This window comes from Zalophus californianus, chromosome 14 (genome assembly GCF_009762305.2).
Source record: "Zalophus californianus isolate mZalCal1 chromosome 14, mZalCal1.pri.v2, whole genome shotgun sequence".
NCBI lineage: Eukaryota > Metazoa > Chordata > Mammalia > Carnivora > Otariidae > Zalophus > Zalophus californianus.
In genome coordinates this window covers 18026622-18044316 of record NC_045608.1, presented here as the reverse complement: position 1 = coordinate 18044316, position 17695 = coordinate 18026622, and the positions used below count along the sequence as shown (strand labels likewise).

The 17695-nt window shown below is 50.7% G+C and overlaps 2 protein-coding genes across 6 annotated transcripts in view; both read right to left on the bottom strand.

Moving 5' to 3' along the window:
- ACACB (acetyl-CoA carboxylase beta) overlaps positions 1–16408 on the bottom strand; it is a 135112-nt gene extending 118704 nt beyond the window's left edge. Inside the window, exons 1-2 of one of the 5 annotated variants that reach the window (XM_027575606.2) lie at positions 15957–16408; positions 15774–15869 (exon numbers count right to left, since the gene is read on the bottom strand). The gene's annotated coding sequence lies outside the window, so the exon portion shown is untranslated. Of the gene's footprint in view, positions 1–3; positions 111–912; positions 937–1203; positions 1335–15773 lie in introns of those variants that run through there. The other 4 variants (XM_027575604.2, XM_027575605.2, XM_027575608.2 and 1 more) reach the window with 4 other exon arrangements.
- UNG (uracil DNA glycosylase) lies at positions 6654–17465 on the bottom strand. Its single transcript, XM_027575615.2, has 7 exons — positions 17261–17465; positions 16422–16628; positions 15774–15869; positions 13215–13312; positions 12430–12518; positions 10924–11102; positions 6654–7710 (listed from the first exon to the last, which is right to left on the bottom strand). The coding sequence occupies exons 1-7, from the start codon at positions 17390–17392 to the stop codon at positions 7570–7572; spliced, it is 942 nt and encodes a 313-aa protein (XP_027431416.2). The 5' UTR covers positions 17393–17465; the 3' UTR covers positions 6654–7569.
- Positions 17466–17695: the final 230 nt, after the last annotated feature.

The window sequence follows — 17695 nt, the reverse complement described above, 5'->3', positions numbered from 1 at the left end:
TACCTGGTGAAGGCACAGAATAGGTCTTTGAGAAACCAGGTCTGGGAAGTTTGTTTTGTTTTTAGAAACGAGAGAGAGTGGGGGGCGGGGGGCAGCGGGAGAGGGAGAATTCCAAACAGGCACCACACCGAGCTCAGAGGCTGACTTGGGCCTCCATCTCACGCCCCTGAATTCATGACCTGAGCTGAAACCAAGAGTCAGATGCTTAACTGACTGAGCCATCCAGGCGCCCCCAAGGTCTGGGAAGTCTTACACCAAACTGTACATAGCAGGAGGAGGAGGGACAGGCAGAAGAATAGTACAGGGAGACCTGTTTTACTCCACGCTACTTGACTTTTTTTTCGTAGTGCACTTTAGAAAAATGAAATGTCTTTCTAGTGATACAGGGGCACTATAAACGCTTTATCTTAGAATCTGCTTTTATTTATTGTTTTTAAGATTTATTTATTTATTTGTGACAGAACGAGCGAGCAGGGAGGGGGAGAAAGAGAGAATCTCAAGCCGATTCCCCACTGAGTGCAGAAGAGCCCACTGCAGGGCTCTATCTCACGATCGTGAGACCATGATCTGAGCCGATCGACTGAGCCACCCAGGTGCCCCTAGAGTCTACTTAAAAAAAAAAAAATGAGTAACAGTTTGAGAGATTGGACACCTTTAAGAAACAGAATAGTTTTCCTTTCGACAGAAGCCTTGGGGCGCCTGGGTGGCTCTATCAGTTAAGTGTCTGCCTTCGGCTCAGGTCATGATCTCCAGGTCCTGGGATCGAGCCCCACGTGGTTGGCTCCCTGCTCAGCGGGGAGCCTGCTTCTCCCTCTCCCTCTCCCCCCTGCTTGTGCTCTGTCATAAATAAAATCTTGAAACAAAAAAAATTAACACAACTGCCTTTTCAGTAAACCTAAAACCTAACCCTACCGTTTTGGTTGGTGGAACCGATGACAAGAGCCTGCACAGAGATTCCCAGCAACATAACCATTTATAGAAGCAAGGAGAGGCCCTTCTCCTTCATTTAGGTTCCACTTCCAGCCCTCAGATCGGCTCCCCGCAAACGGAACAGGAATTCTCATTCCCCCCTCCCCGGAAGGCCCGCCTGCCCCCTTCTGTGCAGGGGCTGCTCTCCCCGGGCAGGACAGCCCCCTCCCTCCCCCGTCCACACGGTCACCGGCTCTCCAGGCAGGGATCCCAGGGAGGGGTAAGCTCACTTACCACCTGTCCCTCCACCTTTCCTTTTCCTGGGTCTCCTCAATTGTGCTTTCCAGGTTCCTTGTTTGCGGAGGGCCTGACTCTAAGCTGGCAAGCTGCTCCTCGCGGCCGGGAAGTGTGAGCGTCACTTTTAGATTAACTGGTCTCTGCTGTTTAAAAATATCCCTGGAGCACTTAACCTTCAAGGCACTGGCACAGTCCCAGCCCGGGAGGCCTGGAACAGGATTCCCGCAACCCACCCCTCCCTGGGGTGGCCCTGCAGGGCATAACAGCCCTGCTTGCCACCTTTCAACCCCAGACCTTTGCTGTCTTTCACAATCTTTGGTATCTAAGCCAGGGGGCATCTAAAGTCCACGACGCCGTCAGCGATATGGACCAGGTCACTCCGGCCTTCCTAGGACAGGCAGAAATTGATTGCACGCAGTTGTTGGGTATTTGAGAAATGGCTTCTAGACCAAGCCCGCCGGGAAAAGCTCCCAGGGGTTGATGCAACTGTCATCCAAGGATCACCTGGCTTCTCTCCACACACACACCCACCCCCCACCCCATCCCGGAAAAGATTTCATAAAACCTTCTGAATGAAAACGCCGCTCAATAAAATGTGTCCCATTTCTTGTGGCTTAGGGAGAGGGGGAAAAAACCCCACAAACAACCCCAAATTAGTCCACTTCCATGCTGGTTCGGCTGGTTCTCACTGGCACCCAGCCCACGCTGCCAGCCTTCTGTGCCGCGGGGAGGACGGGACGCATGTGGGACTAAGGTCACCTCCAGGTCCAACCCAGAGCAGGGAGAGCAGAAGCCACACAAAAGGGCACTGTGCTCTGACAAAAGGGGGGACGGCAGCTTGGTGGCCCCGATCTCAGTCGACCCAGGATGTGCCTCCCTGAAGAGCAAGTGGAAAAACCCTGCGAGAGCCTGAACCGACGCAAAGCGGTTTAAATGGCGGCAGGTGCAGCCAGAGCCACTTCCTCTGCGGGCTTGTTTTCCAGATAGGAAAAGTCAGCACACTGGACTCAGAATCCTCTCCGCTGCACTTGTAGCAGGAAGCGCACTTTGGGCCTGCTCTTGAGGCCTTCATTCTGTCGGCTGTAGGCGGGGATAGCAACCACGCACGCTTTATAGGAGGGGAGGATGAAATCATCCGTTTGACGGGAGCGGAGGTCTTGTGCGTGGCCCGCACACCTTCCCTCCTTCCTGATCCGCGGCCCCAAGGCTGGGGCTTCGGTGACTCATCCAAACCTCGGTCCCTCAGGGGTAGCTCGCACAATCCTCTCAATGGGGCACATTTTCAGCTACAGATGTGTCCTGTTTTTCCTGGGAGAGCTATCCGTGACTTAAGGAAATCTGTATAAACTCCATTCAGAAATCCCCCCCTGAGAACATCGATAACAATGATCTGGGCAGAGTGTAAGTAGTGGCAAGACGACTGGGCTTTGAAACCGGGCTTACTCGTGTTCGAGTCCTGACTCCCCTACCTGTGGCTCTGGGCAAACGACTGAGTCTGTTTCCTCATGCAGCTATTTCACCACGTGGTTGGGAAAAAGGAAATAAAATGACATACGCCGAGCTTATGGCATAGTGACTTGCTCATAACAGGTGCTTTGAATGGCTCCCTAATGAAACTTGTACTTTCCAAAAGACTACAAACATTCTCAGCTCCCCTACACACACACACACACACACACACACACACACACACACACTCATTCTGGTAGCTCCGCGATCCCTCGACACTCTCTTTTTACGGTCATAGGTATTTTTTAGAAGCCGAATGATAGGCTTGAGACCAGTGAGTACGTTCGTAAACTTTTCCCACCAAACACAACAGTCATAGAGAAATAGATTTTTTCAAATACATCTTAGATTCAGAAAGTCCTAAGTATCATTATCACCAAAAAGAAAAAAATTAAGCGACCACACGGCATAAGGAAAACAGGGCCTCTAGAAAGAGGTTGCTGGTCCTGCTATAAACTGGACACTTCATAAAAATACTGATGTCTCCGCTTCTCCTTGAGGACCAATTCAATCACTTTCTGGAAGTGAGCCTGGCATTGATATTTTTTATTTTCCCCGTGAGACTGGGAAACCGAAGGGACCCCATGAAAGAAAAAGCTGGCTTTTCTTTCGTCTTTTCCTGCTTTTATTCTTGCTAGGACCTGCACCCCTGCCCTACATGTGCCTTAATATATGTTCTCCTCACAAGGGACAAGGAGTTAATGGTTAGCTTTGGAGTCTTCCAGCACAAAAGAGAGTATCTCAGGAAGGATCGGACGAAGCCATCACGTGCATATTCCAGACCACTGGCGCTAGACAGCCTCACTCCAAGACCCACTGGTTCCAGGGAGTAAGTGCCTTAGAATGGACACTTGGACCCTGTCGTTGTTCTCACCAGTTCCTAGCTGCCTGGGAGGACACGTGCCCGAGACCATAATCAGTCAGTAAAAACCCCAGACCCCAGGCAAAAATGAGACTCATGCTCCGGTTCCTTTCCGAGTCTTCCAGACGCTCTGTATCTGTTGTCTTCCATAAACTCCGCTCACTTCCTGAAGGCTTGCGTTTGATTTCCACCTTGCATGAAAGCCAAGGACTCTCATGGCTGGACAGGACCCTCTGGATCCTTGGACCTGGCCTGCCTGCCTCACCCAGGTGAGCATCTGTGGTGAGGCTTAAGGCATACTAAGGGTTTGTTTAAAGCCTCTGGGTCCCCCACCACTGCAAATGCCACTAGCTGGGAGGGACTGGGCTCAGGGAATCCACAACTGAGTAGCAAAGAATGCAAAGTATTGATCTCTTGGTCTGCCCCATTCACCAACATTTGCATTTCCAAACATACTTCAAAAACTTATTTATTTTTTAAAGATTTTATTTATTTATTTGAGAGAGTGAGAGAGACAGAGAGAGCACATGACCGGGGGAGGGTCAGAGGGAGAAGCAGACTCCCTGCCGAGCAGGGAGCCCGATGCGGGACTCGATCCAGGGACTCCAGGATCATGACCTGAGCCGAAGGCAGTCGCTTAACCAACTGAGCCACCCAGGTGCCCATACTTCAAAAATTTAAAAACAGATTCCAACCGAGTTAATCAACAAGGTGACCTGAGGTTGTGAAACCCAGATTCAAAGTGTGTTAGGACTCTAAGGAGGAAGAGAGGCCACCCAAGTTCCAGACTTTTCTCAGCTTGGCTCACCACCAGTCAACAAGGACTCTCCGAGGTAGCCCAGAATGTCCTACCTGTTTTTCCTTGTAGGTCTCGAAGGATCGACAAGGATGAAAAGCCACTGCCACACACATATGCCTCATAAAGTTTGCTTCTCCAGTCCCAAACTCTAAGGCTTTTTATTCTAGGTGCAAACCAAAGCAGAGAGTACATTTTAAGAGGGACAGAATGTATTATGTAATAATGGGAGCATACTAACAACATGCTGAAGTCTAAAAGAAAAAAAAAACTCCTATTCTCCAACTTTGCCTTGTTGGACTCAGTTCATGGTGATGTCCACACGATTATTTTATAACTTGGGGTTCGCAGGACATTTTGCAGTAACTGACTTCCTTGTTTTCCAAAAGCCCTCAGCAGATGCTCTTCTCCTTGCCTGAGAAGGAAGACTTCCTGGGCGGGCTTCTCACATGCTCCCACAATGGGCCATGCAGCACTGCCCTGTTGCTGGATGCAAAATGTGGGCGCCGTCATGGCAGACACCTGAGTGGGGGCTCCTAAAACAGAGGTCTGCCAACTGGGGTCCGTGCTGTCCGTTTTCCTGTGGCTTTCAAACTAAGAGTGGTTTTTACATTTGTTAAATGCTGAGGTGGGGGGGTGGGGGATGGGAAATCAAAGATTTCCCAACACACACAAATCATATTCAATTTTAATTTCAGCATCTCTAGTTTTATTGGAAGGCAGCTGCACCTGCTCATTTACATTTTGCACGTGGCTACTGTCTCTACAAGGGAATGTAGAGTGGTTCTCGTGGGCAGGATGACTGCAGAGCCTAAAATATTATATAGACCCTTTATGTAGAAAAAATATGCTGACTCCCAACCTAAAAGGCCAAGATTGCCTTTTAATCATTTTTGCAGATCTAGTGCTGTGATCATAGCACATCCAAAAACGTGGAGGAAAACCCACAACTGTGTAGCTAAAAGTTCATCAAAATGAGCCTTGTTTCTTAAAAGCAAGTGATTAAATTTGCTTTTCTTTTTGAGGAGGGGTGGTCATAAACCACTTAACACACAGCTCTGTGTTCTGTTCAAAGCATCACTAGATGTGTCACTGTATTATAAGAGAAAAAGCAGAGGCGCCTGGGTGGCTCAGTTGTTAAGCGTCTGCCTTTGGCTCAGGTCATGATCCCAGGGTCCTGGGATCAAGGCCCGCATCGGGCTCCCTGCTCAGCAGTGGGTCTGCTTCTCCCTCTCCCCTTACTTGTGTTCCCTCTCTCGCTGTGTGTCTCTCTGTCAAATAAATAAAATCTTAAAAAAAAAAAAAGAACACAGGGCTTGGGGCTTCTTCCCTACTCGCAGCACTGCCTTGGGAGAGAAGCCTTTATTAAAACCTGATGTAGCGATAGGATTCCTTCCTTTCTCCCTTGGATCAGGGAGTCCACTGTAATGTCTAAGGGAGGCCCCCACAGTTACCAGAGGGCAAATTGAGAAGGCACCCTTGTCTTGCACCCTCCTTCGGTGAAAGCCTGCTTGCTGATGGCACAATGCAGTTAGCACACCCTCCTTCCCAGATGTCAAGAAAACGAAGGCCTGCATGGGAAGCAATATTCTCCAGCAACAGGTTTTCAAATCTCTACCCCAAACAAGAAATGAGGTCAAGTCTTTCTCATTGGATCCATTTTTTTTTTCTCTCGCCCACTGAAATGCCAGCGCGTTGTTAATCAGGCCCTTCCCTACACTTTTGGCTTCCTTCTCTATCACACACCAGGGGAGTCCAAGCCGCAAGTGCCAGCAGGTCAGTGGGCCATCAGGGCGTCTTCCCAGTGCCCTGGCCTCAAACCTCCAGTCCCGAGTCCCAGGGAAGAGTCTGGAAACACTAGCAGAGTGAGGGCGGGGAAGCTCCCCTTGCACTGTCCGGGGCCTGGCAGAACACACAGCCATGATCCCCGGAGAAATGCTTTTTTCCAGCCCCAAATGGCCCCTTCAGGTCTCATTGGTCCCCGGCCGCGTCCAGCCCCCGCCATGGCGCTCGGGGCGGGTCAGCTTGCAGACCCCAGGCTGCTGTCCCCATTGCGCCCCTCCCAAGAACCCGCCCCGGGCTCACCCGGCCTCTGGAGGGGTGGGCGGCTCCATCCGAGGGGCGGGGCGGGAGGAAAGAGGAGGGGCGGCGCGGGGACGTTCCTTCCGGCCCACAATGGTTGCCACGGCCACCACCAGCTGCCCGTGCCCAAGGTCGGCCCAAGGACGTCTGCAGACGCCCCAGGGCACAGAGGGAGCAGGCGTGAAGGGAATTGGGTCCAACAATCTTTTATTCCCAAACAAACTCGGGGGTAACACTTTCACCGGCTAACCCATCAACAGCATCTCTAACAGGATCAAGGATGAAGGTGCAGACCTAACAAAGATGGTCTCCCCGACAAGATTACAAAGTACATATATACATCTGAGTATTTTTCAAAACAGCAAAATTCACCAGTGTTGCAGGAAAAAAAAAAAAATCCCCACGTGATTTCAGTCCATAAAAAACAGCCTTTGGCAGTCTATGCTGCCTTTAAAACCCCAACTCAGGATGCACCTAGGAGAAAAGCAGTTCCTCGCTTAAAAAATAAAAAAATTAAAAAAATTCCCCCTTTTTTCTTCCAGTTCAACTTGCCCTGTTCATTCATAGGAACACGCAGAGGATTAACTGTGAAAACCACCCCCAGCTCACTTCCCTCTGCCTGTCCGTGAAGGCTCACAGAGTAGTCCTCAGAAATTTTCATCCCTAAACTTCTGGGCACTTGCCAACTGTCCTCCTGCCTCCTTCAAGGAGGGGGCCTGAGGGTTTGGGAAAGGATTGAGGGAACAGTGTACTTGGCCAAGAACTGGAATGCCAGGTGGGGCACGGGGGTGGGGCGATAAACCCACCTGACACCTTACAACCTAAAGTCTAACCTGCCAGGTAAAAACAAGTAGAAGCCCACTGTACCAAGAGGTGCTTCTGTCCCCTGTCCTCTTTTACCATAAAGGTGACAGAAGTCTCTGTATTTGACCTCCCACCCTCTCCCAGATATTGTAATGTCAGGTTTTAGGCCGAAGCCGTGTTGCAAAGACAGCCATATGGTCCCAGCCAGGGTAGAGCCTTTGCTGCTGCTTCTGGGTCAAGCTGCCACTCCTGGCAAATACTTCGATAGCAGCTTCTAGAAAACTGCCCAGGACAGCCCTCCAGTTCAGGGTCACAGATCCTTCCAGTTGATGGGCTCCTTGCCAGACTTCCTCAGCAGCTCATTGGTTTTAGAGAAGTGTCTACATCCAAAGAACCCTCTGTATACCGACAACGGGGAGGGGTGCGCTGTCTGCAGCACGTGGTGGCGTTTCTGAAAGAGAGGGAGAGGAGTCACGGGCGGCACGTTTGGCCGCGTGCCCAGAGCTTAGGACCCCGCAATCTCACTGCTGAGAATGCAGTTGCTGAAGGGCCCACGATGTGTGTACCTATACGGAGACGCAGGTGTAAGGGGCTTTGTGGCAGCACAGCTTGGACCAGGTTAAAGCTTCATCTAAATCCAGGGTTACGCAACTGGCTAAAAATAGTTTTCTGAACTTCTTACAATGGAACACCACAAGGCTACTAGAAGAATAAGGCTGAGCTACATATGCTGGTAAGGGAAAACCTAAATATATCAAGTGGAAGAAAAAAATGTAATTGCCTAAGTTTTTCTGGAAAAAGACCCAAAACACTATTTATGGTAGTTCTGTGAGGAAATAGTGGAAGGCATTTACTTTCGGTTTTGCACTTTTCTGTGTTACCTGAATGGTCTACAAAAACAGAACACTGATTTTTTAAATGTCAGCCGTACTTTCCGGAGCAGGAAAGACTCTGGACCACATTTGTTTTCTTCTTTTCTGTATTTAAATAAAAACCACCTCCCAACTAATTGTTTTCACAGCATCCCTGCCTTCGAAAAGCTCAGTCCAGGGGGGGGCCATAACTACAGCAGGGCAGCCCAGTGTGGTGCAGAACCGGGAGCCTGGATCCACGTGGTCTGGGTCCGTTCTGACTCCGCCCCAGAGAAGTCAATGAATCCAGGCCGCACGTCCTTCTGCGGCTGTCAAGGGGGTCTAACAGCGCCTAGCTTACGGAGATCCTGCGCAGCAAACCAACCAACAATGCCCGTGTGTATTGTGAGAGTCTGAGAGGTGACCTAAGTTGAGTGCTTACTAGCATGCCGCCTGCCATGCAGTTCAGGCCCCTGAAAATGTGAGCCGTGCTGGGCTTTGAAGGATGAGTGAGTCAGCCTCTGTAGAGGGGAGGCAGGATGTTCAAAGGCAGGCAGGGAAAGGGGTGGCAGGAAGAGGTGGAGGTGCTCCAGTCAGCCTGGAGCGGAGAGGGGAAAAGGGGAGCTGTGGCCGAGAGGCAGCTCCAGACCTCAGCCCACCAGCCCAAAGCAGGGCCTTCCAGGCGGACCACACCTGACACTCCAGCAGGATCAGGTGATGACCTGAACCAAGGCCAAGGCGGCCGGGTGAGGAGGAGTCTGAGAGCAGGGGAAGGCTCCGAAGGAATGCCCTGACAGGGTATGGGGCGGGGAGGGGCGCAGGGTGAGGAGCAGAGCTGGAGAAGGGAAAGAGGGGAGAGGAGAGAGGAAGGGGTCACAAATGCTATCCGATTTCTGGCTGGACAAGTGCGTGGTGGTACTCTCTCTCCCGGGGGATCCACAGGAGCCAGTGTGGCAAGGCTGGATGAGCAAAGGAGAACCTACCTTGGAAAGCGTGGAATCTGGTGTGCTGAGGGGTCGCGGGTAAGGAGGCAGCTGAATACACAGACCTAGTGCTCGGGGAAAGCTACCCAGCTGGACATGCACCTGGCTTCTAATCATCACGCTACTCTCACAACTGTTTCCTGTCAAACCAGACCATCTTCAGTAATAAAAACTACACATACGCTGAGGGGGAGCTACGCGGACCACACAGAGATGGGAGAGCCTCCCATGGAGCGCTTACTTACCTCCATGCTCCGACCTTAGCAGTTAGTTCATTCGTGCCAGATTTTACTCCTACTATTCCCTACCTCAAAACACCTGAAAACATCTTGTTCATCCACAAAGAAACTTTATAGACTCAACCTGCCTCCCACACTCCACTGCTGTTCACATCAAGACTCAGGAAGGCGACATCAGAAACTGTAAGCTAGCGCCTGCCCGAGCCGGGGAAGCAACTTAAGAGGGGACTGGGCTGGGAAACTGCTCGCTGTGTACCTTACTAGCCTATTTCATTTTTTTTTAATCATGTAAACCTCTTACCTTAAAAAAATCTTAGTAAGATGAAAACCAATTCCATTTAAGAGAAAATGGAGAAGTGGAGAGACTTGGGAGCGGGTTGCCAGCATGGAACACGACAACACCCCACCGGGCCCCTAGGTGAGCCAGGTGAGCGGGCTCCGATCTCCGCCCCGCCACTCACTGCAACTTTATCACTTTAATACCTTATGAGGCATTAAGCGAGATTCTGCAGGCAAAGTGCTGGGTGTGATGCCAGACGTGGGGTGGGGGATTCAGTCCACTTGGCCATTCCCGAAAGGCCAGCTACCTCCTGCTGTCACACAAGCTACAGTCAGCTGACCTCACCGAACCCCTTTACTTCACTCACTGCAGTGCTGACTCGCTGACTTCTCCCCCACCCTCGCTTCTGCATCCGGTTGTCTCCCAGCAGCCCGGGCCAGGGCTCACCTTGGATGCCTGCCTCCCCCCGCCCCACCTCTCTCCTCCACCATGCTGTCCTCCAGCCACCCCTCAGCCCCGGTCTATCACAGCCCGGACAGCAGTGACAGTGGCTCACTCCAGTGTGAGGAGTGTCAACAGCGAGCAGCAGCACTAGGATGTGCTCGGGAGGTAAGGGGACCAGGATTTGCTGGTGGAGTAGGTTTAAGGGAATGAGGGAAAGGATTCAAGGACGGCTTCTGGTGTTTCATCTCAGCCCCACGCACGTCAGTGCTTCCCCAAGTACCCAGAGAAGGAGCAGAGGAGCACGTGGGGGGTGTGGGGTCCTTGCCCTATTGGTCGCTTACTGCACCGTCTGTGTAGTGAGTGAAGGCCGTCATCATTCTATTTATGTGCCAAGTGTATGCCTATAGCACTAACTATTAAATCAGAAGTTGGCCCTTTGCTTTCTTCACACACAACTCATCATTCCTATAATTTGTCTGAATTTTGCTTAATTATAAGCCTTTAGGGAAAATAAATTTCACCCTGTGCCATGGGTTTTCCAGAACCACACACAGGGATTCCTAGTATTTTCTCAAGTGGTTTAAAATGTTTAAAAAACACAAGACAAAATCAGAGTGGGAGACAAACTATGAGACTCTTAATGTCAGGAAACAAACTGAGGGTTGCTGGAGTGGTTGGGGGTGGGAGGGATGGGGTGGCTGGGTGATAGACATTGGGGAGGGTATGTGCTACGGTGAGCGCTGTGAACTGTGTAAGACCGATGAATCACAGACCTGTACCCCAGATACAAACAATACATTATATGTTAAGAAAAAATATATATAATTAAAAAAAATAAAATAATGTTTAAAAACAAAACCACCATACCCTGTCGATGGCACTGCCTTTCTTCTGAGCATAAGAGCCCCAGAGCAAGAAGACAAGGCCACTGGAGTTCTGATTTAGCCAGGACACGACTGCATCAGTAAACTGCTCCCATCCTCTCTCCTTATGGGAATTAGCCTGATGTGCCCGGACCGTGAGCACAGCATTGAGTAAGAGAACACCTATGGACACATACCAAAGAAACAGGTTGAGAGGCAAATGAGTCAAAAGAGAGAGACAGAGAGGAAGACACACACACAGTGCAGCCCTCTGAAATCAGCTTCCAGAGAGAGCATCCCAACATGACTGGTGGGTGCCTCTGGGCAAGATCAGAGAGCACTGTACTTTCATCTCTGCAATTTCCTCATCTTCTGAGTTTGTATCAATGACTAGGCCTTACATGTGTCATCAGAGTTGTTTTATTTATTTTTAAAGAGTTTATTTATTTGACAGAGAGAGATAGCGAGAGGGAACACAAGCAGGGGGAGCGGGAGAGGGAGAAGCAGGCTTCCCGCGGAGCAGGGAGCCCAGCGCGGGGCCCGATCCCAGGACCCTGGGGTCATGACCTGAGCTGCAGGCAGCCGCTTAACTGACTGAGCCACCCAGGCGCCCCATCAGAGTTGTTTTAAAAATACATCCCAAGGGGCGCCTGGGTGGCCCAGTTGGTTAAGCATCCAACTCTTGATTTCGGCTCAGGTCATGATTTTGGAATTGTGAGAGTGAGCCCCCATGTCGGGCTCCGTGCTCAGCGGGGAGTCTGCTTGAGATCCTCTCTCAAAATAAAATCTTAAAAATATATATGTATATCCCATGTGACATTAAGTAACCCTAGAAGATAACAAAAGGAAACGAAAACATTTCACTAAAACAAAAATCCAACCATAAGAAACCAGACAGTCAACATTCTTCCCTTATCCTGGTTATATAGGTCATTTGTAGAAACGGAGGAGCGAGGGAGGGAGGGAGGGAGCGAGGGAGGGAGGGAGCGAGGGAGGGAGGGAGGGAGGGAGGAAGGGAGGGGGAAGGAAAGGGAGAAAGACACACCTGTAAATAGGTATTAAACACAAAAAAAACACAGCCCTAGTGTTGAAATGAGAAAGGTGAGGCCATCTCCTAAATGGTCAAAGTTAGCAGGTAAATTTAAAATATTAATAACAAAGGGCACCTGGCTGGCTAAGTCAGAGGAGCATGTGACTATTGACCTCAGACTTCAGGGTTGAGTACAAGCCCCGTGTTGGGCGTAAATATTAAAGATAAATAAACTTAAAAATAATAAATAATATTGAGAAACAAATTTTTCTCTTTTGAATCATGATTAAAACATGAAAGAAAACATTGGCTAGAGGATAAAAAGGGGGATACTTTTTTTTTTTTTAATTTCTATAAACGCAGCCATTTTATGTTGAGTGCTCTAGTTCTTCATGTTCTTTGATAAATATAAGCCAGCAGGACAGAAGAGAAGAGTGTTCTGAAGTCCGTCCAAAGCACATCTAGGAATGGTTGGCTCACCTTGCTTGGCCCACCCGGATAAATCTCCGTGACCAGGATGAACGAAACCCTCTATGTCTGTAGACAGCTCTTTATAAATGTTTTCCAAACTGAAAACAAACCGGAAGAAGAAGAACGGGATCTTGAGCACAATTCTGAAAATTCAGTAGCCTCCAACACGACTTGAGGACCACAGCCTGCACCTCCAGCCCTTGGAGGGGACAGCGGCAAGAACCTCACAGATTTAGGGGGACGCACTGTCATTCCTTCTGATAGGAAACCCTGCCAAAGATCTTTATTTTGGTTTAGACTCAGATTTAAGGAATAGCGCGCTTTGGAAGATTTAGGTACATCAGCCCAGGAGTTACCACCTCTCAACTAATATTTATGGTTTGATATGTTTCTGTATTGGTTATATTCACATATGTTGTCTGTAAGATTCCCCGAAGCCGTGGTTTTTAACCAGGGGTGATTTTGCCCCCCAAGGGACTTCAGGCACGGTCTAAAGACATTCTTCATTGCCATTTTACTAGCGCTCTCTGTTTGGGGGGCGGGGGCGGCGGTGGTGTTGCTGCTGGCATCTAGTGGGTGAGGCCAGGCATGCTGCTCAGCATCCTACAGTGAGTGCACAGAACAAAACCTCTCCTGCACAAACACCCAAAGCCCGGATGTCAACAGTAACAAGATGGAGAAATCCTGCTCCAAAGGCTACTGAAAGTCCCCCCAACAAGTGTACCTAGAGCCTGCAAAGTACACATCTGAAAGTAATTACACTTGGACCCGAGCCATCTGTCAAGCAATCGTACCTGGGTGGCGGTGGAACGGGTCTTTGAACACTAAAGCACAGCCCATGGGCTTGGTTGGGTCCATGATATGGATCCTGTCCCAGGATGACAACCTTCACCTGTGAATACCAGGTGGCAAGAAATTAAATACTGTCTCACGAGCAGGTTAAACAAACACCTGGCTGATAACCTGTACAAAGGACCATGATGATGAGAAAGGCAGCCCCCCCTCTCCCCGACCCAAACTAAGAACCCCCAGAAGGGAGTGGGTGACTGGGCCCCATTACTTTCCACTGTCAAGTCATCTTCCACTCCATCACCTGCTACACAGCCCTACTCCTTCTCTGATGCAGGTGTGTGAAAATAAGTCCACCTCCTTCCTTTTTCAGATTACAAAAATATGCCCTTGCCCAAGTACAACCATCCAGAAACACATAAAGTGGCTCGTTGTCTCCACTCATCCCTCTCCCCTTCCTGATTCAACCCTGTAAAATTACCTATATAACTGGGGTGATGGTACTCATCACGCTACATTTTTGTAGTTCTCACATCATGCTTTTTAGGCATCCTTCAATGCCCAGAGTTCTCACTGATAGCTAGTTGGCTTATTTCCTAGTTTTTTCCACCACAAAAAAACAATTCTATAAACACACTCTAGTACATGTTATCTTTACACCCTGTTGTTTTTATTTCTATGGAACAGACTCAAAATAGGAGGTGCTGGTCCAAGGACAAGTGTATTTTAAATTTGCATAGACATGTACCAAATTGCTTTTTCAATGAGTTGAAGCTATTCACATTCCCTACCAGCCACATAGGAAGACGCCGTTTCCCCCCATATCCTCTGAGGGATGAAACCAGAGAGAATGAGGTCAAAGGGCCATGGAGAAGGTGGCAACATGCAATGAAAGTAATGAGATCAAGGTCACTGGCAGTTTTAAGATACAGCTAGTCCTTCTGATCTGCTGCCTGCCCACCTCCTCGTCATTCTCCTGCTTCTGTCCATGGTGTTCCTTCTCAGAACCCTCCCGTAGCCCACACAGACTACATCCTTCCCAAAACCTAACCTTCAGACATCAGGGACCTTTTGTGGACCTCACTGTTGCTACCATTGGTGCTCACTCTGAACGCAGGAGATTCTCCCTCATGAAGCAGCCTATCCCAGCAGGGCAGCTATTGGGTTCTGGTACTGCATAGGGATGACCTTGAAGGAGCCACTCCACCTCCCCGACCTTCCACATGCTTCTCTGTGAAGCGGCCTCGCTGGGCCATCTGATCCTCGGCACTTTCACGGTCTCCTATTCCTCCCTGTTGACACTGGTGATTGGTATTCAAAACAGGACCCACAGCTCAAACAAGGCACAAACTAATACCAAATTTATTTATTTATTTTTAAAGATTTTATTTATTTATTCATGAAAGACAGAGAGGGAGAGAGAGAGGCAGAGGGAGAAGCAGGCTCCCAAGGAGCAGGGAGCCCGACGCGGGACAGGATCCCAGGACCCTGGGACCATGACCTGAGCAGAAGGCAGACGCTCAACCATCTGAGCCACCCAGGCGCCCCTATACCGAATTTAAAAGGACTTAAGTTTCTTTAACTTTATAAAACCAAGAGCTATATTCAAAGCTCTTGCTCGAAAGTGAAAAATGGTCAAGTCTGCAAAGTATTAGGTGTGGCGGCTTTATCCACGTGGGTCATTCACCTATTTCACTTCTATTTGGTGTAACAGACACAGTACAGAATCACAGGATTCCTGCCCTCGGCTTACAACATGAGGGAGGGAAAGGGAGAAGAATAAAATATGCGATCTCCGGCATAAGCAGAAACCAAATGTACCGGACAGGAAAACCAGATCAGAAAGGTAGTGGGCAACACGCCTCAAGGGAGGTGCCATAGACAGATCTAGTTGGCTTTTCAACAGACAGAAGACTGTCACACTATCCAGCTGTGAAGAAGGAAGAGTTGGGGGTGGAGGGAAGGCTGGAAAGTCTACCATGGCTATTTTCATGTTCAGCTTCTATCGTTCATACAGTGAGCGTAAAGCCAGAAACAAGCTTCTGAACAGGAGACTGAAGTGACCAGACCAACCAGCAGCCGGTATATAGAATGAACCGGCGCAAAGGAATGCTAACAGGACAGTAAAACTGTTTGGGCCAGAAGTCAAGAGCTTGAAAGCGTCAACTATAAAAGATAGAATACGGAGCTGCAAGTTAAGGTGAGGGGTGGACTAACCAGTTGCAAAAGACCTCAGTGCTTCATGCCTGTTTCCTCAACCTCACCACAAAAAGACCTAACGTTGGTATGCCGTTGGTTTCAGGATTAAATAAAATGCAAAAAACTTGAGTATATAGACACAGGTCTATGTACAGATATTTCCTTTTTTGCTGCATTGCCAGCACATGCTTCAAGTTAGAAAGCTAACAGGCTAAAACATAGCCCGCCAAACTTCACAATTTCATTATTTTATTTATTACTCCACCACGGACAGGCACTTGCCTGCAGCGTCCGTAACTAACGAGTACATACTGTTTGACTCCCATGCCTCTTTTTACTAAAACTCACCACCAACCTGTACTTACATGTCTTATGTCACACATCTGGGTCCACGTGAAGACTTGGTGTGGGGGTGGATAAACAGTGTAATGTTTTCTTTCTTCCGCGACAAATCCCATTAGCTGACGTAAAGACAAATCAGATTTCAAATCAGATTCTCACCGCCAAGTGTTAAGAATCCAATAAGGAAGCTAACAGTGGAAGCTAACCCGGAGCATTATCTGGCTCTCCGCCACGTTGTACATCCAAATTCTCTTGAGAAATAAAAACCAGACTTGCAGGTCACCAAAGATGTCCCTCCGCTTCGGTGCCCTTCCCCTTTGTTTGGACCGGGTCTACGTTGATTGGTCTCGCTGCTTTCACTTCCTATTGGGTGACAGGCCCTCCCTCTTTTTGTAAAGGCTGCACCAGGTTTCAAGCAGTCCGGTTTGCGGTTTTACTGTGCCGCCCTTTCCTGGAGAGCAGAACCGCCGAATGGTTTACAAAAAGCCATGCCATCTTACAGTCTTTTAAAAAAATTCAATAAAGCGTACGAACGCCAAACACCGTGGCTGTTATTTTACCTAACTCTTACCGGGAAAAGGAATTAAGAGAGGGAATACAGGAGCCTACAAACGTGGACTCTCCGCAAGCTATCCTAGCAAGACCGAAGGGCCCGCAGCCTCCAGGTTTACCTTGATGAAATACGGTTTCCCGAACTCTGCGCTGAGCGGCTTCTTCCAACTCTCACCGAAACCCACCGGCACGTTGCGCGCAGCGAGTCTGAGCAGGGCCGCGGCCTTGTTTTTCTGGATGCGGATCAACTGCTCGGGGCTCAGCGGCGAGGAGGGCGGCGTGCCGGGGTCCTCCTGCCCGGCCCGGGCCTTCTTGGGGGGGCTGACCTGCAAGTGGTCCCAGAACAGGCGGGTCAGGAGCTGCAGCGGGCGGGGCCCAGGTGCCCGCAGCTGCCGCCCCCAACTCCACGGCCCATTGCGGAGCACGCCCATTCGCGGGGCTGCCGCCTCCACGCGGCAAGTCGCAGCAAAAGCGGACTCTGGGGGTCAGGTCCGGGAAGGCACCGCTACCCCCAGTCTTGAAGTTGGTACTAAGTTGCAGCAGGGAGAGCGGCGGTGAGCAAAGCCCGCGACGTCTACCGCGGCGTTGGCGGGAAGGGAGGTCCTGACCCCGTCGCCCCGCCCCCTCCCGCGTTCCCACGTGGTCCTTTCGCGGCAAAAACCTCCCGGGGTGAGTCCCGCCTCCCTCCCCTCTGATTGGACGGCGGGCCGAGCAGGGCGGCCCCCTCGCCTCTGATTGGCGCCGTGGGCCCCGAGGTCCATCTCCATTGGCTGGCCCCTCAGAATGGCCGCCGACGGGGAACGGCACAGGCTGTTTTGAACACTTGCAGTCCGCTTTTGAACGCAGGGACCCAGGTTACCGAGTCGGTGGCGCGTCCCTGCAACCCCTCGGCCGAGCGGGGCCCGTCGCCCTCCTCCCCGTCCCTTGCCCCCGGTGCCCGGTCCCCGCCGCGCCTCACCGCCGCATCCCCGCTCTCCTCAGCTACCAATGCCACGCCGGTCCCCGTGTCGGCCGGCTCGGGACTGCGGGCACGTCGCCTCCCGGCGGGGCTCGGGGAGAAGAAGGAGTAGAGGGTCTTCTGGCCGATCATCCCGGAGCCGAGGAGAGCGGACGCGCGCCGCCCGGAGAACCCGCGGTAATGCGCCAGCTGCGGCTGTCCGAAATTGGCGCCAAACGCCCCGCGCATGCTCCGACCGGGGGTGGGCGGGGGGCTGGGGGTGGTGGGGGGCGGCGGGGGCCCTAGTGCGCATGTGCTGGAGGGGCTGCGCGGGACGCCTCTGGGACCAGGTGGGGCTTGGAAGCCTCAGGTGGTAGGCGGGGTCTTTGGGTGCGTTAGCTCCTGTGCTTACTCTTTCATTCATTGTACTAAGTCATCACACCCCTGCCTTGGGGC